The sequence below is a fragment of the Mastigoproctus giganteus genome, chromosome 9 (genome assembly GCF_048544385.1).
Source record: "Mastigoproctus giganteus isolate SK-2022 chromosome 9, ASM4854438v1, whole genome shotgun sequence".
Lineage (NCBI taxonomy): Eukaryota > Metazoa > Arthropoda > Arachnida > Uropygi > Thelyphonidae > Mastigoproctus > Mastigoproctus giganteus.
This window is the reverse complement of record NC_143583.1, coordinates 157,201,349-157,226,967: the sequence shown is the minus strand read 5'-3', so window position 1 is coordinate 157,226,967 and position 25,619 is coordinate 157,201,349. Positions and strand designations below refer to the sequence as shown.

Genomic DNA, 25,619 nt, shown 5'->3' with positions numbered 1-25,619 from the left:
CTTTTCAACCGTATGTCGTGATCATAGGAATGAAAATTGTGATCACAATTGTGATCGTTATGTCAAGGATCTGGGTATATTCTTACCATGTGTCCGCCCTATCCACAAATTTCATTACTTCTGACATCATTTCCCACCCGCTTTTTCTTACTATTGAATACACCATGAATTGTCAAACTAATAGAGTAAGATTATCTGCGAAAAGATCTAAACCTCCCAAAGACTTCCTAATTCATTTCACAAATATACGTGGTCTCAATTCTAATCTCAACGACATCCATTTCTGCTTGCAGTCTGCCAACCCCATTTACTTTTTCTGACAGAATCTCAGTTATCAGTTGATTTAATTACTGCTCATCTCAGTTGCCCAAATTATTCGCTGTATGATTCCTTTCGTCTCAAAGGTGGTACTTGTGCATATGTCCGTTCCGATATTCTCTGTCAGAGGCTTGGTAATTTGGAATCTCCTCTTTTCGATCTTCTCTTGCTTAAAATCTCTCTACCTCATTGTGTCAAATCCATCTGTTATCTCTACTGTTCTCCCAACTCCACTAATCACTTGGAGCTCTTTGACTTCTCTTTGCAATTTGACTTTCTCCAGTACAACTTTCCTAACAATGAGGTGATTTTAATGTTCACAACTCCAGCTGGCATCTGTTTTCTAGTCACACCGACCCAGCTGGTTGAGATGCTGAGACTTGCAATTACTAATAACCTTGCACAAAGTGTTCATTTTCCTACAAGAATACTGGACAATCCTAACCATATAGCCAACATGCTTGATCTTTTTCTCACAAACAACCGTTCTAAGTACACGGTCGAAGTGAGAGGTTCTTTAGGCACCTCAGATCGCAGCCTGGTGATTGTCTCCTCTACAGGGGAGCGTTTTTTTTCTCATGGCTATTCCCAACTTCGTATTGTTTGGCATTACAAGAATGCAAAAGGGATGACCTGTGAGATTTCTTTTCCTTGGTTGGATTACTGTTTCAAAACTTCTGATGTCAACATTTGCTCAGATCATGTCAGTGAAATTATTCTTGCAGGAATGGAATCCTTTATCCCACACTCCACTTTACAATCTCATCCCTTATCTAAACCTTGGTTTTCCAATAAATGTGCTAAGGCTGTTCAAGAGAAGAACATTGCATATCATAATTGGCTTGTTTCTAATTCTTCAGTTTCATTTTCTGCCTATACGAAAGCTCACAACAATTGTAAAGCAGTTATTAATCAGTCCAAACTAGAGTTTGAACAGGCTAAGAGTAGAAAACTTGCTTCTGGCCCTGATGGTAGCCAAGCATTCTGGTCTCTTGCCAAAGCTATTGGCTGTAACTTCTGCCGATCTCTGCTCCCACCTCTTTCCAAACCAGATGGTTCTGTTGGCACTTCAGACAAGGATAAAGCTGACCTGCTGGCATCCCATTTTTCTTCCAACTCGTATATTAATGATCTTGATAAAACACCTCCCACCATTCCCAACACGCTCCTTTCAATGCCTCCTGTGGTCTTCCGTCAAAAGGATGTCAGAAGGATTTTGACGATTCTTGATGCTAAGAAAGCTCCAGGTCCTGATGGTATTTTTCCACTTGTTCTCAAAACCTGTGCTCCTGTACTTACTCCTATTCTTTGCCGCCTTTTTTTCACTTTCTTATTCCAAAGGTGATTTTCCTTCTGCTTGGAAATTTTCTCATATCCAGCCAATTCCTAAAAAGAGTGATAAATCCCTCCCATCCAATTATCGTCCCATTGCAATTACTTCTACTCTTTCTAATGCAATGGAGAAATCAATTAACCGCCAATTCTTAAAGTACCTAGAAACCTTCCGTCTGATCAATGATCGCCAGTATGGATTCTGCCGGTGTCGATTCACTGGTAATATTCTGGCTTATGTTACACATTTATGGACTAATTCAATGGAAAAGTTCGGTGAAACTCAAGCAGTTGCTCTTGACATCTCAAAGATCTTTTGAGATGTCAAGATCGTGTTTGGCATAAAGGTCTTCTAAACAAGCTTCCATCTTATGGTTTGCCTACTGTTTTTTGTAATTGGTTATGTAGTTTTCTCTCTGATCGCTCACTGAGGGTGATGGTAGATGGCTCTCTGTCTTCTAACTTTTCCAGTAATGCTGGTGTCCTCCAAGGTTCATTTCTTTCCCCCACTCTTTTCCTCTTATATATTAATGACTTTTCTTCCATTGACTGGAATTCCTATCCATAGTTTTGCCGATGACAGCACATTGCATTCCACTTTCCATTTTGAGAAACCTTGCCCTGCTCAATCAGCTTCAACTTCTCTCTGATATCTGCTACCAGTTCCATAAATGCTGATCTCCAGGTAATCCTCCAGTGGGACAAAGACAACTTAGTTGATTTCAACCCTTCTAAAACTCAGTCTTGTCTTATATCTTGCAAAAAGGATTCTTCTGCTCCTCTGCTTAGCTTAGGTGACACTCCGATTTCTAGAGTGTCACCAAAGTGTTCCAGTCTTATAGTTTGCCAACTGTTTTTTGTAATTAGTTTTCCAGTTTTCTCTCCGATCGCTCACCGAGGGTGATGGTAGATGGCTCTGTCTTCTGATTTCCCCACTAATGCCGGTGTGCCCCAAGGTTTAGTTCTTTCCTCCACTCTTTTCCTCTTGTATATTAAGGACCTTCCATTAACTGGAAATCCTATCCATAGTTTTGCCGATGATTGCCCTGCTCAATCAGTTTCAACTTCTCGAAAATCTGCTACCAATACCTTAAATGCCGATCTCCAGGTAATCCTCCAGTGGGACAAAGACAACTTTTCTAAAATTTCAACTCTTCTAAAACTCAGTCTTGTCTTATATCTTGCAAAAAGGATTCTTCTGCTCCTATGCTTAACTTTGGTGACACTCCGATTTCTAGACAAAATGATATCTCTTTTGGGGATTAGCCTGACTTCTAATCTCCCTTGGCACAAGCACATTACAAATATTGCTTCCACTGTATCTAAAAAACTTGGTTTTCTCTTTTGCTCTCGTCATTACTTTTCTTCCAAACAGCTGTTCACTCTGTACAAATCGCAAATCCGCCCTGCCATGGAATATTGTTCCCACATCTGGGGTGGTATCCCCAAAATATCTCTCTCAGGCTTCTTGATTCCATTCAGAAGAGGGCAGTTAGGTTAATTAATGATTCATCTCTAACAGTCTCTCCTCTCTCTGTCTCATAGACGTACTGTTTCTGCTGCATGCCTTTTCTACAGATACTTCTGTGACACTGTTCTTCTGAATTGGTTTCTCTAATTCCCGCTCTCACTTTCAAAACAGTCCAAACACGTGCTGCCAACATACATTTACTGTCCAACTTCAAACTCACAGAACCAACTTATCTTCCTTGTTTATTCACTCAACTGCCGTTTTCTGGAACAACCTTCCTTCATACGTATTTCCTGAAAATTACAGTCTACAGAAATTCAAGTCCAATGTCAACAAATCTCTTCTTTCATCTTCTCAACCTCCAACCCAAGCACTGTACTAAGTAGTATAGGTTCTAATACCTCTCGTGTTTGGGGTTTTGCATATAAAAAAATTTAAAAAAAAGCGCAAACTGTGGCAGTCTAAAGTGTCACGTGTTGAATGTCCCAACTGAGTTTGGGACATTCAACACATGACAACAAATCCCACACCATGGAACAAAGAGGGGAGGAATAAAATGTAAAAAGGAAATAGAAGAGAAAGATCCTATGCAGGATAACCTGTGCCAGCATATGATCCTTCTTCAGAACCAGCATGAGGCCAGCAATAGATAGTAGACAGGAAACATACACTGGTGTGCAAAATTTAAGGATCAGTCAGGTTTTCTCCTGTAGCTTCTCATAGGAGTGGCCTGGATATGGGAAAAGCATACCAAAGAACCTTGTGAGATACAGAGGGACTTTATTCAAAAATAGCAACATAGCACTGGCTGCCATGATACAGATGTATCACTGCCAAAGATTGAACAAAGGAAAATGGTCCTCAGTAGGAGATATGGCTGCCCATAATGCTGATGCAGGCTTTGCACCGCCTCTCCATACTTTGAACAATGTTGTTGATAAGTTTTTTCAGTAACATCATCCATTCCTCTGTCAGCACCGTCTTCAGCTGGTAAACATTTTCTGGTGGATGAAAACCGCCTATCTGAAAACATTTTCAGATAGGCGTCTCCCCAGGGCGTCCCATATGTGTTTGATGGGATTTAAATCAGGAGGACGAGGAAGGCCAATCCATATCCTTATTTTCTAAAAGCATATCAACAGCTGCAGTGCGATGGGGGTGTGGCATTATCATCCATAAACACGAACCCGGGGCCAATAGCACCTCGGAACAGATGCACATGGGGAAGGATTACCCCAGTACAGTAGCACCTTCCAGTATCTGGAGTTTTGTACGTCCATCCAAGATATCGCCTACCTAGACGAGAACACCATCGGCTGCCATATCGATCCCTTTCAGTGATACTGTGTGCCAACCTCTCGCTAGATTAGCTGATGTCCAGAATCGATGCTGAGACTGAATCTACTCTCATCAGTAAAGAGTACCTTAAGTAAAGATTTTGTGGTTGTAACCTTTAGAAATAGTGTTAGTCCTTAAGTATTGCATGCCAGTGTAGTAATCACTCAGCATTCTGCAATGGTATGATTAGGAATTTTCCAAGTCTGAGGGCAGTAATGAAGGTGGCTATGTGAACTCAAGATGATAGTAGTGATGATCGTGGTATCACAAACTTGATGATGGCCTGTTCTTGAATGTGGAGCTGGTATATCAGTAGATCCAGGAACTGAAGTAGTGTTGAGTTGCCCATGTCTGGCAATGGTTTTATGAACAGTATCTTGCAGAAACTGTTCTTTTGAATTCTTTTAACAAATGTTAAAACTGTTCTTTTAAAATTTCTTTGGAATCCAAGAAACATGGTTTGTTATCCAGAAAGTGGTTGATGAAGATCAGAGTCTCATGGACAGGTGAAAAGAATGTGCCAAGTCAACTGGCTGCCACTGTTACAGAGGGAAGAATTAGACAGATTAAATATAGCCAAGTTAGTATGAAGGGCACTATGACCAGTTAGGGAAAAAAGTGTAAGTCTTAAAACCATTTTAGAGCAGACTTTTGTAAAGCAAAAGACATTTTGCTTTGCAAAAGTGTGCTCTAAAATGTAATAAGTTTTTCATTTTAATAAGATTTCTTGCAACCATACCATTGGAAGAAGAAGACCACAGATCTTGAGTTGGTCTAAGTTGTTCCAGCAATGTCTTTTTCAAGTTTAGAATTGCAGTGGATGTTAGAATTCTAAAAAAGTCAATGGAAATGGAATATCTGAGATGAAGCAAAAACCTCATTAAGCAATTTGGGGGTCCAAAGGTTGGACCATTTGGATGGCCATTTAAATTGTATAGTGCAAGAGTTAAGACAGTGCAACAGGTATAATTTATCACTAAGAATATGTGCCTTTGAATGGAAAAGAGCATCTCTTTGATAGAAACCTTCTTAATATACCAAAACCAGGCACTAGCACCATTGATAAAAATCAGAACAAATGCCACTTTTTACAAAAGATGAAGAGTATGGTGGTTAAGACCCTGGTATTGCTGTGACAGATGGGCAAGTATAGCAGTATATTTGGTGGTTTTATCATCAAGACATGTTTTTGAAAATTTAATTTGTAATCTAGACTGAAACACAAAAATTTGAGTCAAGCATGGAGGAAGGAGGAGAGAGAGATATCAAAAACTTAGAGAAGTTTAGTGTTGTCAGGTGATATAAGTTTATTAATAACTGACCAAAAGAACAGATCGTTCATGATATTACTGCCAGAGATTAATGGGAAATTCCAAAGACCAGAAGCGTTTGGTCGTCAGCATATGCAACTTATAACAAACTTATAATATTCAACTGAGAATAAGCATTAAAGGAAAACAAAGGACTTAAATCAGCAGCCATGAGCAGTAATACAGAAAGACAAATGATACTGAAACTGAAGAATAGTGATGGTGTAGTTATAAATAGCAGAGAAGGCATAATTCAAATATATCAGCACTCTGTTAAAATTTCTCTAAAGGTTAATCAGAATGTTATCTATATATTCTGGTAACTTATGCATAAATTAACTGCACCAAGATGTTAATTTTCTTAGGCACAAATTATCCATGTCCTGGGATTCATCCTCTTTTTCAAAGTAAAATGACATGTTTATGGAAATTATCTAACATGTATGAAAGCATAAAAAATATTAAGTTAAAATTATACATTAAATTAGTATGCACAAATATGCAAAAAATGTATATTTGTATATGCCAAATCAGATATGCAAAATTTGCCAATCTGAATATTAATTACAAATATTCGTTTCTTTCCATACAGATCTATGGACAGGTGAAAAATCCCTGATTCATAAAGGATGTGAAACTTTCTTTCCCATATCTGAAATTTATTCTGCCAGCAAAGTTTAGTTATTTCCTTTTCACAGGTCTACAAATTTCTTCCAGAAAAGATCTTTGCTTTAGATTGATTAAAACAGGCTGTTTAATTCCAGAACAGCAGATGAAAATTGGTATTCTTCTGTGAAATTAACAGTTGCAATATTTATGACATGGTGTAATCATAATTTAAACAAGTATCTCAGTAAGTAATAACTTTGCTTGATATTCTGTTTCTTTTAGAGATAAGATGGCCAAGAACTTCTCAAAGTATGTGTCTGTGGTGTGTGTATCACTGAAGAATATTTGAAAAGTTCTTTTATGCAAATTTTTTCACAATTCATCCTACATTTTTAGGTACATACTAACTGCAGAAAAGTTCCAAGATCAGGTGCATAACTGAACTTTGCAATGCACTAGTAGTATGATGGCTAAAATGCCAGTACTTGTAGCAATAAACTTTATTGCTGCAGTAATAATGTTAAATGGCTAACAAAGAAATATAATTTATTCTGCTCTGACACATATCTACAGAAAATGTATGTTATAATTTGACTGCAGTAAACCGTCTCTTGCAGTAGTTATTACAGGAATGTCAACTGAATATTTCTCTGTGGAAATTGCTTCATCTCCTAGATGTGAATAGTGTTTTGTGTAACTTTGGGTTTCTATTTTCTTTCTAACTTCTTTTTATCTCTGTATGTGCATTTCTTTTCTGTGATAAACAGAAAAAAATTTTTCAGTTGTACTCAGCTATTTGTTAGCTTATACATCATGAAGTTCACTTTACCGGTTATTGACAGTGGCCCAGACTTTTAATATTTCACTGGATTGTGCTTATATTGTGGAGCAGTTTAACAGAGTGTATGAATACAAACTGGTTTTTTTCAGCTCCAAGAAATATGTTTATTTAATGTGCATTAAAGGAAAGGTGTGGGATAAATAATAAAAAGGATTACCAAAAGGATATATGAAGGAATAAAAAGAAAAATTACAGGTAAGTAAAATTATTTATACAATTATTATGCATGAGGCTGAAGTATGAGGGGAGTTGGAAAAGTTTGTGGCCTGAGTATGAAAGATTAGGTAAAAATTTCTCTACGTAATATTTAGCACTTCAAATAGTAACCCAACAAGTTTCATACAGTTTCACTAACGTCTTTTTTTAATTACAGGTCATCAAAGTTGTATGAATGAGGAAAGATGAACAAAACCAGTCACCATGTAGTTGTCCAGTATTTGGGAAGAAAGAGACTAAACAACAAAGGCAATTCATGAGGATATGGTTACAACAGGGAATGATGCCCCTTCCTATTCCCTGGTTAAGAAGTGGGCAGCAGAATTTAAACGAGGAAGGGAGGAGCCTGGAAGATGACCTACATTGTGGAAGATCCACAATATCCATCACATCAGAAGTTGTGATGTGATCTGGTGCACGATCTGGTGATGAGTAATCAATTGGTGACAGTTTGATACATTGCCAGCATCTTGGGCATCTCGTCTTAACATCTGTACTATATAATAACAGGTTTGTGCTATGAAAAAGGTGTTAGCACGATGAGTCCCAAAGCTGTTGACAACGGATCAATTACACGTAAGAGCTGCCAAGTCAAGTGAACATTTGCATCAATTTCAATCAGATCCAGCAAATTTCCTTGCAAGATTTGTGAATGAGATGTGGGTCCACTACTTTGAACCAGAGACAAATGAGTGGTCCAAACAATGGAAACACAGCTCCTTTCGCTGCTTTCCCCTTCAAAGAAAGCAAAGTTTATTCTTTCTGCTGGCAAGGTGATGGTATCAGTTTTTTTGGGATGCTGATGGAGTATTGCTAATGGATTACCTTCAGAAAGGCCAGACAGTCACAAGGGTATATTATGCAGACCTTGTGCAGCATTTATGTGAAAACATAAAGGGGGGGGGATCAAAATGGGAAACTCATCAAAGGAGTCTTGTTCCTCGAGGACAACACAACTGCTCACAAGTCTGTCATTGTTATGGCTGCATTGCATGAGTGCAGCTTTGAACTCTTGAACCGCCCTACACATTCATCAGATCTAGCACCATCGGACATCCGCCCATTTCCTAATTTGTAAAAATACCTGACTGGCATCCATTTTCCCACCAACAGTGATGTCACTGCTGCAATGGATGCATTCCTCTAGGCCCAAGAGAAAATGTTCTTTGCAGCTGGAATCAACACATTGCAGCATTGATGAAAAGTGTTAATGCCTTTGTCACAAGCAACATTGAAATGATTTTATCACTGAAAATAGAATTTTAAGTAGACTTGTTCTAATGTTATGGCTTAAGGTATGTGTTGATGACCAGTTGATTTTACATGTAGGGATAATTTTTCTTTATAAGCTTTTAAAATATAGATATAGGAAAATGCAAGTATTTGCTTCTTAATTGTTTTGGCAATTCTGTGGATATATTCTTAATTTATGCATTTTCATTTCTTTTATATTCAGGCAACATATAGTTGGCAATATATTTTAGCCACCGTTGTTTGTCTTATCCTTTTATTCTTCTTTTATTCTTTGCTTATTATATTATTAATTAAAGTGCATTTTTCATTATGGTAGTAGAAGTAGTAATGAGTTGAGATACAAAAGCACTTGCAACCACTTAGGTTACAAAATTTAAAAACATTATAACAAATAAATACTGCTCTGATTGAATATGGTTGTATTTTTATAGTGCTTAGTATTGACTTGGGAAAAATAAAATTAACTTGCAAAAAATATTCACATGGCCTTGTTTACAGTGGCTTTTACGTTGGGTTATCACCATATGTAACTATTCAAGTTACAAAATGGAATACATGTACTTAAGTTGATGTTTACTGGTTTATCAATTTATACAGAAAAATTTTCAAAATGTATTAAATTGTAACTTATTTTTAATGAGGTTTTTATTTATTTATTTATTTTTTGGATATTTTGGAAATAGCTATACTTGGTTTGTCGTAACTGAGAGCTAAACATGCCAAACTCAACATTTTCCACGACGTATGAAGTAGGTTGTATTAAGGCAAATGGGCTTGTGGTACTGGATTCCATGATTGAAGAGTAACAATGCAGCGTATCTATATAGGGGAGAGCTCTGGATGCCTTCAGGATCACCTTGCAGAACATGACAGATCAATTCGCCTAGCTAACACTGACCACTCAGCAATCACAGAACATTTCTGGTCAACACTTCAATGACCTTAACCCTAGATGCGATTGTGAAGTGATCGACCAATCCCAACACTTCTGTCACCACCACCTTTGGCTAGAGTCATTGAACATATCATGCTGTCCAAAAGCCTTGAATCCCTGCAAGGGTACAAGGCTACACCCTATCTTGAATTCAACAGTCTTGAAACTTGACAAGCACTGGCAGCACACCCACACACCCCTCGACGTGGGCACCTGTATGTGGTGAGGGGACCTCCCAGTGATGCTGCTGGGTTTCCAGATTAGCATCACTGGGATACCGACTGGGATCAATCGGCGGGTGGTTCTTACTGCTAGGGTCAACTGTATTCCAATAAGTCTCCCTCCCTTTGGTCCTGGGATGGGATAAAGACTTATTGGTAACGTGGGTATGGTGTTCTAAGCGAACTCGGCTTCCCATTCGTGTACGCAGTACCTGCTAGTTCACGAGTGGGCGTACCCTCGTAGGGCTCCGTGGTGGGTGAGGTACTTAGGCATCAGACACTTTTTCCTTTACTCTCATGAGTAATTTAAATCCTTCTTCTGGGGCCCCAACAAGGCCCCTACCTAACCAATCAGATGAGAATGACACCAATTCTGCCAAAAGAGCCAGAACTGAGGATAAACCACCATCTATAACACAGCTTTTCCTCATACTCCAATCTACCGGAGAGCAGTCAATTGGGAAGATGTTACCCTTCTTCATCCAGAAAGGATTAGAAGGGTTGGCAGGATCACCAAAATCAGTAAAACAGCTGCATTCTGGCGATCTTTTACTCGAAGCTTTAAATACAAAGCAAGCAGAAAGAATATTAAACGCGACATCCATAGGGGGAATACCAATCAATGTAACACCCCACAAAACTTTGAACTCTTCACGCGGTGTCATTTCAGAGTGGGATCTTCTTCATGTCTCTGAAGAAGAGATCTGCTCTAAACTAAAAGACCAAGGAGTGACAGCTGTCAAGAGAATATCAATGCGGAAGGAAGGGAATCTCGTCCCTACCCGAGTTCTCACCCTAACATTTAACACCCCACGTCCTCCTAGTTCCATCAAGGCAGGGTATTTAAACCCCAGTGAGGATCTATATTCCAAACCCACTGAGGTGTTTTAAATGCCAAAAATACGGCCACTCACAAACGGCTTGTCGTGGTAACCCTGCCTGTACTCGATGTGGTGCGAAAGACTACGAGAGCAAGGAATGTTCAGCTTCTAAACCAATCTGTGTAAATTGCCAACAAGATCATCCTGCTTACTCCAGAGCATGCCAGCGGTGGAAGGATGAAAAAGAGATCCAAAAATTGAAAATGGAGCTGAATATCTCCTACCCAGAGGCTAGAAAACGCATTCAACCAATAAATAGCGGGAAGCCTTCATATGCTCAGAAGGTTTCTGCAAAGTGCACTATCGGTACACAAACTGAGATGACTGTACCACCAAGAGAATCATTCACACTGATTGCCTGCTATTTATTGAGTTCACAAAAGCCCACCAAAAAAATGCAGTCAGCTGCCACTCCGATATCCGTACCTCCTAATGCTCCACCACTACCAAAACCAAGTGGTAAAGAGCCAACAGTAATAACAGAAGCAATGGATGTCCAGGAGAAGGAAGTACCGGATGAATCAGTCTTGGAACTCTTTGCGCAGGAAGAAATGGACATGGGACAGCGTCCATTCTTCCCCAAAAAAGATAAATCCAAGACCGACAAAATAAAGCCCTCAGCATCTTGGAAGCCGCCTGATGGACCCACCAAGCCAAAATAATGGCTAAATTCCTACAATGGAATTGTCGTGGATTCCGGCGAAATACTGATGACATCAAGGCCCTCCTGCAAAAGCACGAGCCAGTTTGCTTTTGCTTGCAGGAGACTTACCTAAAAGCAAATGATGATCCCACGATGTATAACATCACAATCTTTCGTAAGGATAAAATTGCGGATGGTCCTGCTCATGGAGGAGTAGCTATCTTTGTGGGTAATCAGACCCCAGTTCAGCCCTTGCTAATTACAACTAGCATAGAGGCTGTTGCAATTCGCCTTACAGTGGGATTTTTATTAACGGTCTGCTCTACTTATTTGCCACCTGGGCCTGACATCTCCCAGGCAGACCTTGATGTTCTTGTAATGCAGTTGCCTCCCCCTTTCTTATTTCTCGGGGATTTTAATGGACATGACACACTGTGGGGTAGTGCTAACATCAGTGGAAGGGGACAGGTCATATATGCTCAATGACAATGACCTTTCCTTTCTAAATACTGGAACAAACACCTTCTTCCACATGCCACCCATACGTTTTCTGCCATTGATCTCTCTATCTGCTCCCCTTCTCCTACTCCCTTCACTCACTTGGGAAGTGGAGGAGAATCCATACGGAAGTGATCACTTCCCTGTGATAACCTCGTTACGCAGTGGGAGACCGTGTCTTCCTTTCAGGTTACCATGGTGGAAGATTGATCAGGCTGACTGGTCTGCATTCCAACATCAGGCAAATTTTGATCTCAGCACCGTCAGTCAGGAGCCTATCAATGATGCAGTAACGTACATCACAGAAATTATCGTCCAAGCAGCTGCGAATGCTGTTCCAAAAACATCTGCCCAGTTTCCACCATTTCCCAAACCTTGGTGGAATTCACAATGCACATCAGCAAAAAAGGCTCAAAACAAAGCGTGGGGGATATTCCGCCGATATCCTACCATGACCAACCTTATAGCCTTTAAACGTGCACGAGCCAAAGCACACTATATCCGCCGTGAGAGTCAAAAGGAATCATGGATCCATTTTACATCATCCATTAACCAGTCTACCAACTCTAAGGTAGTCTGGGATAAAATCTGGAAAATAAAGGGAAAATATACATCCCACCCTTCTTCAATCCTAGATTATAATGGATGCACTATTGCAGATCCAACTGCAATAGCCAACTCTCTTGGGGAAACATTCTCTAACATCTGTGCAACATCTTCGTATTCCCCAGAGTTCCTGGTCCTGAAACATAAACTCGAAAAACAGGCACTTAATTTTAAGTCCAAGAGCATCTATCCCTACAACGGGTCATTCACTATTCAGGAACTGAAAAGAGCCCTTGCTCTTTCCAAAACAAGTGCTGTTGGACCAGATGGCATCCATTATGAAATGATTAAGCATCTTTTACCAAAATCTATGGATTATCTGCTCCTTCTGTATAACAGAATCTTTATTGAAGGGCAATTTCCGGATTCCTGGCGCAAGGCAACCGTTCTTGCTTATGCTAAGCCAGGAAAGGATCCAAAAGTCACTAGAAATTATCGTCCTATTGCTCTGACTAGCTGTCTGTTCAAAATCTTGGAGAGAATGGTTAATTCTCATTTAATCTGGTATTTAGAATCAAATGACCTTCTCTCCAACATCCAGTGCGGCTTCCGAAGGAACCGGTCCACTTTGGACCATCTTATTAGATTGGAAACATCCATCCGGGATGCTTTCCTTAAACGCAACTTGGTGTCAGTGTTCTTTGACATGGAGAAAGCGTATGACACAACTTGGAAATTTGCCATCTTAAAAGATCTGCATAGCCTTGGTCTTAGGGGGCAACTGCCCATTTTTATTAAAAACTTTTTAGCCAATCGATCTTTCCAAGTTCGTATGGGATCCTCACTCTCTCGCTCCTTCACCCAAGAGGAGGGAGTACCACAAGGATCAGTTTTAAGTGTCACGCTTTTCGCCATCAAAGTAAATTCCATCACAGAACAACTTCCTCCAACCGTAAACAGTGCCCTCTATATTGATGACTTTAGCATATTTTGTCAGTCATGCAACATGAGGGTTATTGAAAGACAACTGCAAAAATCCATTGATCATCTTAATTCCTGGGCACTTGCGAACGGCTTCAGGTTCTCGCCGGAGAAGACCGTTTGCGTGTACTTTTGTCGCAAGCATAATCTTCATCCTGAACCTGAATTAAGGCTCGGACAAAATGCTATTCCAGTAGCGGTGGACACAATTTTTGCGACTCGTATTTGATAAAAAGTTGACCTTTCTGGATCTCATCCGTCAACTCCGCACAAAGTGCACAAGAGGGCTGAATATTCTGCGCTCTCTTTCCTCTACATCTTGGGGTGCGGATCGATGCACCCTACTACGCATCTACCGTGCACTTGTACGATCCAGACTTGATTACGGGTCCCTGGTATACAATTCGGCCAGAGACAGTGTACTTCGTTGGCTGGACCCTGTCCATCATCTGGCTCTCCGTACCGCTATTGGAGCATATCGAACATCTCCAGTCCAGAGCTTATACGTCGAAGCAAACGAACCACCGTTATCACTTCGACGTAAGCAGTTGTCTCTAAACTATGCTCTAAAACTGAAATCCCTGCCAGACCATCCTACGTGGCTATCCGTTTTTGAGCCACGATGGGAAAATTTGTACAACACCCATAAGACTGCCAATCGTCCTTTTGGTATTCGTCTCCAAGAGCTACTCAAAGAACGTAATATCAAGGTAGACAAGGTTGCTCAAACACCAAATCAACCCCTTCCACCCTGGCATGCTCATGTTCCGGCATGTGACTTGTCCCTTAGAAATTGGGGAAAGTCGGACACTCCATCGTCTGTCTACCTGCAGCTTTATTCAGCACACTGAGCTGAACATTCTGACTTCACGCCAGTTTACACAGACAGCTTGAAGTCGGAATCATATGAGGGATCTGCTGCTGTCTTTACAGACACCACTACATCGGAGCAGATTCCCTCTGAATGCAGCATATTTCCTGCAGGGCTGCACGCTATAGAGTTAGCCTTGGATTACATTAGTGAATGCCAATACCATCGGTTCATTTTATATTCCGACTCTCTCATCGTGTTGCAGGCTTTAATAACTGTGAGATATAATCCTCATCCGGTTCTGTCTAGCCTTCAGCAGAAGATTCACTTTCTCCATGAACGTGAATATGATATCCGCTTCTGCTGGATTCCCAGCCACATTGGAATTAGGGGAAATGATTTGGCTGACACCGCAGCCAAATCAGCAGTTCCCAATAATAATTGCTGCCTGTCAGTCCCCTATACAGACTACAGGCAAATAATACACCAAAAGATACATTCCCAATGGCAGGATTCGTGGAATAGACAGACTGCGAATAAATTATATCATATAAAGCCTGTGATTGAACCGTGGCAGTCTAGTCTGCGCAGGAATCATAAAGAGGAAGTTGTTCTCGCCCGGACCTGCATAGGACACAGTCATTTGACTCATTCATTTTTGCTGAGGGCTGATGACCCTCCTATGCGTGTGTCCTGTGGCACAATTTTAACGATCAGACACCTTTTAATTGACTGTCCAGATTTTAGCAGCACCCGTTTTACCGCTTTTAATCATCTGACTGAGCCTTATACACTCAGTCAGATTTTATCCAACAATGACAATGTGTCTGCCATTTTTAACTTTTTGAAAGCAATAAAGGTTTTTAATCGTATTTAAAATTTATATGTTATTGTTATTTATTTATGTTTTTTTGTTTTTGGATCTGGACATGGTGGCCTAATTAATTAGGTCACTGAGATGTTAAATTTTTAGATATTACCTGGTCTTGGCACATTATAGCGTTAGTTGCTAATGCGCCAATAAAAACCAAACCAAACCACACCCATCCGTGCACCAACAATGAACGCCAATCTAGTGAATAATGCTCGATCACACAGCCGTGTGCGCATTAGAGCACGTGCAATTCACTTGGTATTTATTTTATTTTAATTCTATCTCTAACGTCTATATTTGGTTAGTATTTTGTATATGTCTTTTTCTGAAGAAGGGGTTGTTTACCCTGAAAGTTCCATACTTAATTATTAAAATTTTGTCACTGAATATGCTGTATTGTTACTCTTTAGATTGTATTATCTTTTCTCATGATTGGAACAGCATTTTCTTTACAGACATTTCTGTTATTTTCTCCAAAATTTAATGTTGTCTTTTTTTATAAATAATTTGTAAATGATTAATTCATATTAAAATATCTTGTAAAGTATACAAGTTTAGTATATATTATTTGTAAAATCTTTTATAGATGAAATATGCTTTCTACATTTTTATAAGAATAAAAAATAAAATTGAAAATTAAGAATGATGCAACAGTTACTTATTGTATTTAACTGATATACACTTAATTGTTCTTTGAGGAGTATTTTAATCATTGCCTCATACAGGCTTTAAGAATAGTAACAATAAACATCCTAAATTCGTTTTTTGTTAACTGGAATGCCGCTCCTGTTCTAACACAAGAAAACTAATTTATTGACGAAATTAATGATAAAAATAAATCTAACTTGTCGTTACTGTTTCCTAAGTAGATAAAGCTATTCTTGTGTATTGTTTGTTTGTTGTATAATGGAAACTATTCCATATATTCCTTCAAATTAGAGAAAACTACTGATCTTAACTTAGATGCCAACAAGAAACTAAACAAAAAAATAAATTATAGAAGTTGTCATGTATAATATAAATATAATACAGCTCATATAATAAATAAAAAATGTCTTATTTTATAGGGACAAACCACATACGCATTTTTGTACTAGATGAAGCTGATGAAATGCTGTCCAGAGGTTTTAAAGATCAGATATATGATGTTTTTAAAACACTGAGTGTCAACATTCAGGTAATGACTCCCCATTTTACTGATAAATTTACTCAATTTCAATTTATACAGTATAATGCAAAATTTGTGATATATTGTAATTAGGGTGATAGATGTCACAGCTGTAATTTTGCATCATTTTCCATGAAATCAGATATTTTTGTTATTTCCATGATTTTTTTCCCTGTTTTTACTATTTTGAAGAATTAATTAATATATTACCATCTAACTTAAACTTGGTTATTGAAAGAGTTACTGTAATGCTTAATTTGCATTCATAGCTTAATTTAATTTTTGCAGCAACTAACTTTAGTTTGTGAAATGAGCTGTGCATGTGAATCAGTAGTTTTGTTTGGCCTGTGATTGTGATAATATGCATGTGAGTTGGAAATATCAGAGGTCATAGTTGACAGGTGTCAAACTGTGGGGGGGGGATAAAGGTCCTTAATAAATATACATAATGTCTTTACTCTTCTTTAAATTTTATTTTGAATATGTATAATAATAATTATGCTTTATTAAATATTCCTTATTTGTTCTGTTCCCTTATAACTATATAGACCTTTATTCCTTACACCCCACGTACACATCTGACTTTGCTTCACAGGAGAATTCCAGATTCATGGGAACTTCTCAATTATGTATAATTCCATTCGGAAAGGCTGAGTGTTCAGGAATAACAAACTCACAAATTAATAAACAACAAAGTTTATTTACATACATATATACAATTGAATAAAAAAACATGTAATATGCATACAAAGTTAAATCAAGGATACCTTGCATATATTATTCTTATATTAACAATCAATTTGCTACTTTCATCATTATACTCTGTGTTCTCACCATTCTGTTACAATACACTGAAGACCAATCATAACTTTCCTAAAGTCTCTATTTGTTATTAGTCTTTCAGATGAACCAACAATTCTTCATTAATACAAACACTATATTCAATTATCTATCCTCAAAACATATTTAAAGCTTCTTATATAGTTCAATTATCTGTCCTTAAAACATAATCAAAACTTTACTCATATAAACCTTACTACCCTTCTAACATATAATCATTTGAACAACCATTTAATTTATTACTCATCCTTCGTTTTTCTTGCATTTTACAATAACTTTTTTTAATTAATCACTATACTGTTTCACTAACAGTCCTTGCTAACTTACAGTACTTAATAATATCTCACCTACTTCTATCTTTTTTCTTTCCTTTCCGGCGAGATTCCAAGCTTTCCATTTGGCTCTCTGAGGATCTCCTTCATCTGCTACACCTGAATTTTCTACAGATAATTTTTTTGGAACTCTTTGCTGCACTGGGACTGGCGTTCTTTCTTCACCTTATTCGGGCTACCATCCATTCGCTGCTTCCTTCCTTCTCATCGAGCTACTAATTCCACATTTTCGCTCCTTCTTTCGAGCTACTAATTCTGCGGATTTCGCTCCACCTTATTAAAACCTATCACAAGGAAAACTCATAGGGCATCTCACACTAACTCCTTCTCCACTCCACTTTATTAAAACTTATCACAAGGAAAAACTCATAGGGTGCTACCCTTGTTTTTCCACTCCACCTATTAATAACTCTTTCAAGAAGAAAACTTCCCAGGGCGCTACCCTTCTCTTTTCCCACCACGACCAAACACTCCACTGTTAACTGACGCATATTTCCTACCACAACAGAATCCTCAACTGTCCATGTTACTAACTCATTTTTCCAAAACGCCAACGAGAATCTAAACTTTGGTTCTCTGTTTTCTCACATTTTCTAACACGAAAAAAAACCTCAACTGTGTCTCCCCTAACTCATTTCCCTAAACACCTACATAACTCAACTCGGGGTTCTGACTCTCTTCCCCTGTTCACTCGCTTTTTTTTTTTCATCTCAACTACGTACCGCCCCTTTGTGTCAGGGCCACCCTTGTTCTGAGTCTTAACCAATCTTTCTCATTTTATCAACTTCCACTCTCTTCTTATTTGCCTGTTTTATTTTCTCAAGCTGATTCCTTATTGCTCGATCTAACTTCTTATTTTAAGAAGTTTGTAAAATTTCTCAGGCTGTCTGTACCTTTGAAGTCAGCCGCTTATAGTTATACTTTCGCAGACTAATTTCCCACGATCTATAAAACTTGCCATCACTGCCAGCCAGACGCCAATCTTAAATCTAATTCCCCGCATTTGTTCCGTATTTACTACCCTGTCTCTTCTCCAGGTGTCACCGATTAAAGAAATGTCCCGACAGCACATGGTCCACTGCGCCATTGTTTTCCAGAGTTAACACCTTCTACTAATAGCAGTTGCTAATAGTTCCTATTGTTTGGTTTGTCTGTGTGAGCTGGGAGTCGAGTGTACCTAGGTTGCTAATAGCTTTTCACTTACCGCTCCCCTTGTATAGACGTTGTCTAATTTAATCCCTTGCAAGTGATCTTAGTAATATTCTTGACTTGTAAGGTTCGCTCCCCCATATTGCCGTATTATAAGTTTTACTTTAAATTAATCTCACTTTTCTATAAAACAATATATTTGTAAGATTTTACATCTTACGAAACCAACATATTTGCTAGGTACTTTTACTGAAAGCTAATTAAGAAATAAGAAACCGCCAGGAAAATTTCCTGGCAAAATGCATCAGTTTTACACCTGTCAGATATTGGCAACACTTGCATATTATCGCCATTGTAATATAGTAGTGACAAAGTTTCATAGTTTTCTTGCAAAGTCTCAGGGTTTTTTGTTTTGTTTTTTTTATCTTTTTCTTTTCACAAAAAATAAAAATAAAAAATGGTTTTATTTATTTATTTTTTAACTTTCAAGTTTTGTTAACGAATTTTCCATCAGGTGTACTCTGGTAGTCTACATCGAAAAATAGAAATGCAAGAGGTACAGTAAGCGCCAGTTATAATGATCACTAGTTATTAGAATCAGCCACTTTATGGAATCAAATTTCAAAAAACTGATTCAAATCAATAAAATGTACTGTACTTTCACTGTATATTAGAATCACATTTTCAGTTATAAGAATCAATTTTGAATGCCTCTATGATATTTTTCTAAAGCACATTTCTGGAGGTCACGGCCATAAAACAATTTGCAGTTTTGGTTTATTGGGATTTTTTGTTTGTACAATCTATTATAAAGGTAGTAAACCCAGTCTTATTGCATTTGCGATAATGCCAATAGCTGGAATTCTGTGCATTTTACGTTATTAGGGTGAAATGTATTTCCCCTTCACTGATATCTGAACTTCGTAAACTTTTTACTCTATATCTCACTTGCACGTAAATGTTAGTTCCAATTTGTGTGTGCCATGTGCTTAGTTATTGATTGCTAAATACTACCCAAAAAAAGTCAGTGAACAGAAAGAGTGAATCTCAGTGTACAAGAAAGTTATGAATTATAGAAACATACAACAAATTACACTTAAGCAATATGACCCAAAGGGAAGCAGCAGTAAAATTAGGAGTGCCTTAGTCAACTTTATCAAAATTATTAAAATCACGTCACACATTAAATACTAATGTGATTGATGAAACTAGAAAAAGGAAGTGTGAAGGGAAATGCCAAACAGTAGATGAAGCTCTATTCATTTGATTTAAACTTCTCATTTAATGCACCAATCAATTGTAGCATCCTTCTTCAAAAAGCTAATGATTTTGCTGAAAAACTACACGAAGAGTTTAAGGCAATGGATGGATGGCAGACAAGATGGAGGGAGAGGCATGATATTGTGAGGGAAACGGGGAACATGCTTTGTAAAAAGGATAGGAGGAACATGACCAGGGTAGGTCTGCCAGGGGAAAAGGTTGATGACGTAGAGCAGATATCATCTTTTAAGGGCACAAAAGGTGATATAGTTGTACACGGTGAAACTATTGATATCAAGAGTAGGAGACCAGCAGAATTACTTAACAAGTACCGATCACTGTTGAAAAAAAGCCGTGAATTAGGGTTGAATTTGAAAGTGTCTGCACTTCTGCCCAGACATGACAGGAGGGAGTATATGATGAGAGCCTTGTCTATCAATTCGGCCCTGGAAAGATTGTGCAAGGCTCAAGGGGTAGAATTTTGTTCAGCCTGGACTGTACTTGTTAACAGGAGAGACTGCTTCTACAGGGATGGGATACACTTAAATAGAAAGGGTGCAAGAATATTTGCTGATGCTATTGAGGCAGTGTTAGGTGGATCGGAAAACTGCTAGCTTGGGGGGATACAAAGACTAATAGATTAACAGTAGCCACTGGCAGAGGTGAAAGTGATTCTTGCACTGCTTCTATTGAAATGAGCAGAAGCCTGAAAAACAAGATGCAGGATATTTCAGAGACTGCTGGGAGTCATTGTGGTACAACTAAACACATGGGTTGTGTTAGGGTAGCTAAGAATAGAAACAGGTGTATGTATACTTGCATGTACACCAATGCTAGGAGTTTAGTAAATAAATTTAATGAATTTGAGGTATTGCTCAAAACATCAAAGGCAGATATTGTTGGGATATCAGAGACGTGGTGTCACACAGATATAAGAAATGCAGAATTGGAATTTGGGGAGTACAACATCTACAGAAAGGATAGACAGGATAGGGAGGGAGGAGGGGTTATGCTATTAGTTAAGAAACACATAAAATCCAAGGAAGTGAAGCCAGTCGACATCGCTGGACAGTGCAGTGTCGAGTCAGTTTGGTGTGACATAAGCATTGGGAGATCAAAATTGAAAGTAGGAGTGTGCTATAGGCCTAATGACTCTGATGAGTATAATAAGAAACTGTACAGGGAAATAGTGGGCCAGTACATCCGAGAGTCTTATAATGGGAGATTAATTTCCCAGATATTGACTGGAACTTGTGGGCTGGTCACTCACACACTAGCAAGGCTTTTGTGGATTTATTGGATGATTTTTTACATCAGCATGTTCAGGAGGCAACTAGAGGGAGTAATACTCTTGACTATCAGTTATGATTCTTCATGCATTAAGAATCTGCGGATAAAGGAACCACTAGGTGGCAGTGATCACTGTGTGCTGAAGTGGGATTTACTCAAAGAGGTAACTAATATCAGGGGTAAAGGGAAGGGTTATTGCTTTCGTAAAGGCGATTACGATGGACTGAGACAGTATTTAAATTCTATACAGTGGTACCAACAGCAAATTCAAAATGGGAAGCATTCAAAGAACTTGAAAGCTATTAGGCTTTACATGCCAACTAAGAAATATTGTTCAAAATTTAGGCCTAAATGGATTTAAGATGAACTAATAAGACATATGGCAGAAAAGAAAAATGCGTGGGATACATACAAATTAACACGTGACACAGAAGTCTATGATAGATACAAGTTGATCTGTAACCAAGTAACAAAGGAGGTTAGGCAGTCGAAGGCAGATTACGAGAAATTTTTGGCAAGGGATGCAAAGAAAAACAGCAAAGAGTTATTTTCTTATGTAAACTCTAGAAGGAAGGGGATGAATCAGATTGGTCCACTTGATATCGATGGGGCAACAGTTGATGATCCTGCACAGGTAGCTAACAAACTAAATGAATATTTTGCATCGAAATTCACACATGAGGAGTTATTCAGCGAGGGGAATGCCAGACCTGTATTCAACTCTGGCAGTAAGCTAGAGAATCTTGTAATAACTGAGAGTAAAGTGGAGGAGACATTTTTCAAGATAAACACAAGAAAGGTATCTGGGGTGGATGGGATCTATCCAGTTATATTAAAGGAGGCAGCAAAAGAAGTAAGCAAACACTTAGCCATAATTATGAGAGGTTCCTTGGATTCAGGGGAGGTACCCACAGACTGGATATGTGCAAATGTGACCTCAATTCACAAAGGAGGATCAAAGGCTGACACAAGTAATTATAGACCTGTGAGTTTAACTTCTGTTCCAGGAAAATTAATGAAGGCACTGGTTAAAGAAGCACTGCAGGATCATCCAGACAAGACTTGAGTTATAGCTCGGAGACAGCATGGTTTTGTTAAGGAGAAGTCTTGCCTGACCAATTTGATTGGATACTATGATGCAGGCACAAAAGAACTGGATGCAGGGAATATCTTTGATATTATATACTTGGATCTTAGAAAGGCTTTTCATTCTGTTGCACATGGAAGACTGCTGCACAAATTGGAGCAGTATGGCATTGGAGGCAAATTGCAGCTATGGATAAACGGATGGTTGAGGGGGAGAAGACAGAGAGTGGTAATCAATGGACACTGCTCATCGTGGACTAATGTTATTTGTGGAGTCCCTCAGGGTTCAGTGTTGGGTCCATTATTGTTTTCTGTATTTATAAATGATATTGATGATGATGGTATATCAAGCTTAATGTCCAAGTTTGCAGACGATACGAAGGTTGGCAGGGGTTGTCAAGGACACTACTGACACTATGCTGCTGCAACAGGATCTGGAAAGGTTGAGCAGATGGGCTGAGAGGTGACAAATGAAGTTTAACATTGACAAATGTAAAGTACTACATATGGGAAACAGCAACCCCCAGAGCAACGTATCAACTCTGTGGTACTACACTGACAGTGGTAGAGAATGAAAGGGACCTGGGGGTGGTTGTGCAGGCAGATATGAAGTTTTCTGAGCAGTGCAGACGGGCTGCAAGAGTAGCTCATGGTGTATTGTCAATGATATATAGGAATTTTTAAGCAGGGATAAGGAGGTGATTATTCCCTTGTATAAGGCAATGGTCAGGCCACACCTAGAGTACTGTATACAGGTCTGGAGGCCTCATTTCAAGAAGGATGTAGAGCTGCTGGAACGAGTACAGAGAAGGGCAACAAGGTTAGTGAATGGAACAAAGGGTTGCTCTTACGAAGAAAGGCTTAAGTTTTGCAAATTACAGTGTCTGGAGACTAGGCACTGGCGAGGTGATCTGATAGAGGTGTATAAATCCTTGAATGGTTTGAGCATGCTCAACGCTGATGGCATTCTTCCTCTTTCTCAGAATAATCACCTGAGACGGGCATAAATTCAAATTGAAGAGAGACAGATGTAGGATAGACATGCAGAAATTTGCCTTTAGTCAGCGGGTGGTTGGTTGGTGGAACAGACTTCCATCCCTTGTCGTGGAAGTTGATAGCCTAAATAAGTTTAAGGCTCAGCTGGACAGGTATTTCGAATGAACAGAGGGGTGAAGTGGAAGTGGTTTTTTTTTTTTTTTGGATGATGCTGCATAAGATGCCTTCTTGTATCAAATGCCTCTACTAATGCTAATGCTAATTGTTTACAAAAAACTTCACAGAGAAAAACAGGATTCTGTTGGTTCTGCAGCTGACAACTGGTTCAAAACCTCTTGGCAAACTGTGTTAAGCACTTATAATCCTGAAGACATTTTTGATACAAATGAAACAGGGTTATACTAGAGGGCTACCCCAGACCATTGCACGATTTTTAAAAATTTCACTGCATCTGCAGGAAAGAAGATCAAAAACAGGATTACAGTTCTTTTAACATGCAACATGACAGGAATAATCAAGATGAAGCCATTAGTTATAGGCAAGAGTAAATTATCTGAGCATTTAATGACAGCCATAAGCTCTCATTAAATGCTCAGAGGTGAATTGATACTTGCATTTGCTTCTATTGGGACATGCAGTAACATATGAAATGTGAGAAATTGCAATGTCTGCTGTTGGGGGGGGGGTTATGTCACATTAATGTGATGTAACATATAATGCAAGGAAGCATCAGGCTTGGCTATGCTAGCCAAAAAAAACATAATAATAAAAATAAAAAAAACAGTAATTGTCAACAATAATAACAAAAGAATAATATAATAAATCAAAAAAATAAAGAAAGATGTAAAAAGTAGATAAGTAAATAAACTATGTGCTTTCTTCTTCAGATAATTAACTATCGAGTTAACCTTGGAATTCCTCCAAACTGCCCCCTCCCCCCCATTTGAATTTATGGTCTCTAATTCTGGAATCCTTTATAACAGTGAAAATTTTGCCTTCATTCATATTATCATCTCTCACAGCCTTATAGATCTCAATCAAGTTCCCTAGGGGAACTAAGCACTTTGGCAACCAAGAACTACATATCCCACAATCAGTACAGTTGCCCTTTTGCAGATGTCACTGTGCAGGTGAGATCTCTGCAACACAATGACTGTACAAGGTTGCCCATGTTTAGACTCGGTGTCCCCCCCCCCCCGTTTTTTAAGATGTCCATAGTTTGACATGGTATTCCAAGCACGAGCTTACAATTGCCTCATATGGTAAGATTGTGACCTATCTCTACAAGCCGTTCTTTGGTAAATCATCAACAGAATACTGTGGACTTTGCTAGCCACCTATTTACACTGCTGAGAACTTCCTATCTGCTCATACCATCACTCCCAGATCACTTCCTTTCCTGTTCTTTGCTCTATTATGCAGTGCTTCCTCATACTCGGCCTTTGTCACCCAACCTTTTCTGTGGTACTATTACAGATCAACTTGTAGCTGTTGTAGACTTCAATACATTTCATTTCTCCGCAACTTTCCCATGCCATCTTTTTCTGCTCTGTTAGACTGGCCAGCTCTGTATTCATCCATCTCAGCATCCGCCTCTTGCTATAATTTTTTATTTGATATGTATGCATTTGTGGCTTCTGTGATTATTGCTTTAAAGGTATTCCATAATTATAATATACCAAGATGTGGCTATTAAATAATGAGACTGTTGCATTAAAATAAATATAATGAACTATTTCATACCTTACAAGTTATCCCCTTCAAAATAATTGCCTTGTGCTTGCATACACTGTTCCATATGTTTCTTCTAAGCACATTTCTGGAAGTTAACTTTTTCTAAGCTCCCTTAACACTTTTGTCATTTTTTTCTGAATGCCTTCAGTGGACTGAAACGGGATTCCCATAACTATATACAGGCAACCCCCTTATAACACAGTACTTCTACAACACAGTTTCGCTCTAACACAGTTAGAGAATTGCGACAAATCTACAGTATTTTTGAGCTTTTGTGTGAGAAAAACTGCTGTTATGTTGGATGTAATTTTCAACATTTCCATTCTTTTTTGTAAATCCCCGTGTTGGGTTCTGTGCTATTGAACTTGTGGAGGGAAAAATATCTAGATTTCAAAGTTTTATTACTATTAGATAATGTGCCAGGCCATCCAAAAAATTTAAGTGGTCCAAACATTGAAGTAATATTCTTACCACCTCATACAACTTCTTTAATTTACCTTTAAAACTCATTACATTAGAAAATTGTTATAATGGATTTTGGAAAAAAAATTATTCTGAATGTGAAGTGTGGAGACATGGAAGCATTTTTCAATTGTAGACCATATCAGAATCATAACTTTATCTCTCAAAGAAGTAAAATCAACCGTCAACATTAACTACGTGTGGGAAAAACGTATGGCCAGAGT

At 38.5% G+C, this 25,619-nt stretch overlaps 1 protein-coding gene across 1 annotated transcript in view; it reads left to right on the top strand.

The window, feature by feature from the left end:
* Nucleotides 1-25,619, top strand: part of LOC150080837 (eukaryotic initiation factor 4A-I-like) — a 241,307-nt gene that overhangs the window by 112,617 nt on the left and 103,071 nt on the right. The window contains exon 6 of the mRNA XM_090381904.1: nucleotides 16,146-16,255. Coding sequence (XP_090238030.1) covers nucleotides 16,146-16,255 — 110 coding nt within the window. The remainder of the gene's footprint in view (nucleotides 1-16,145; nucleotides 16,256-25,619) is intronic.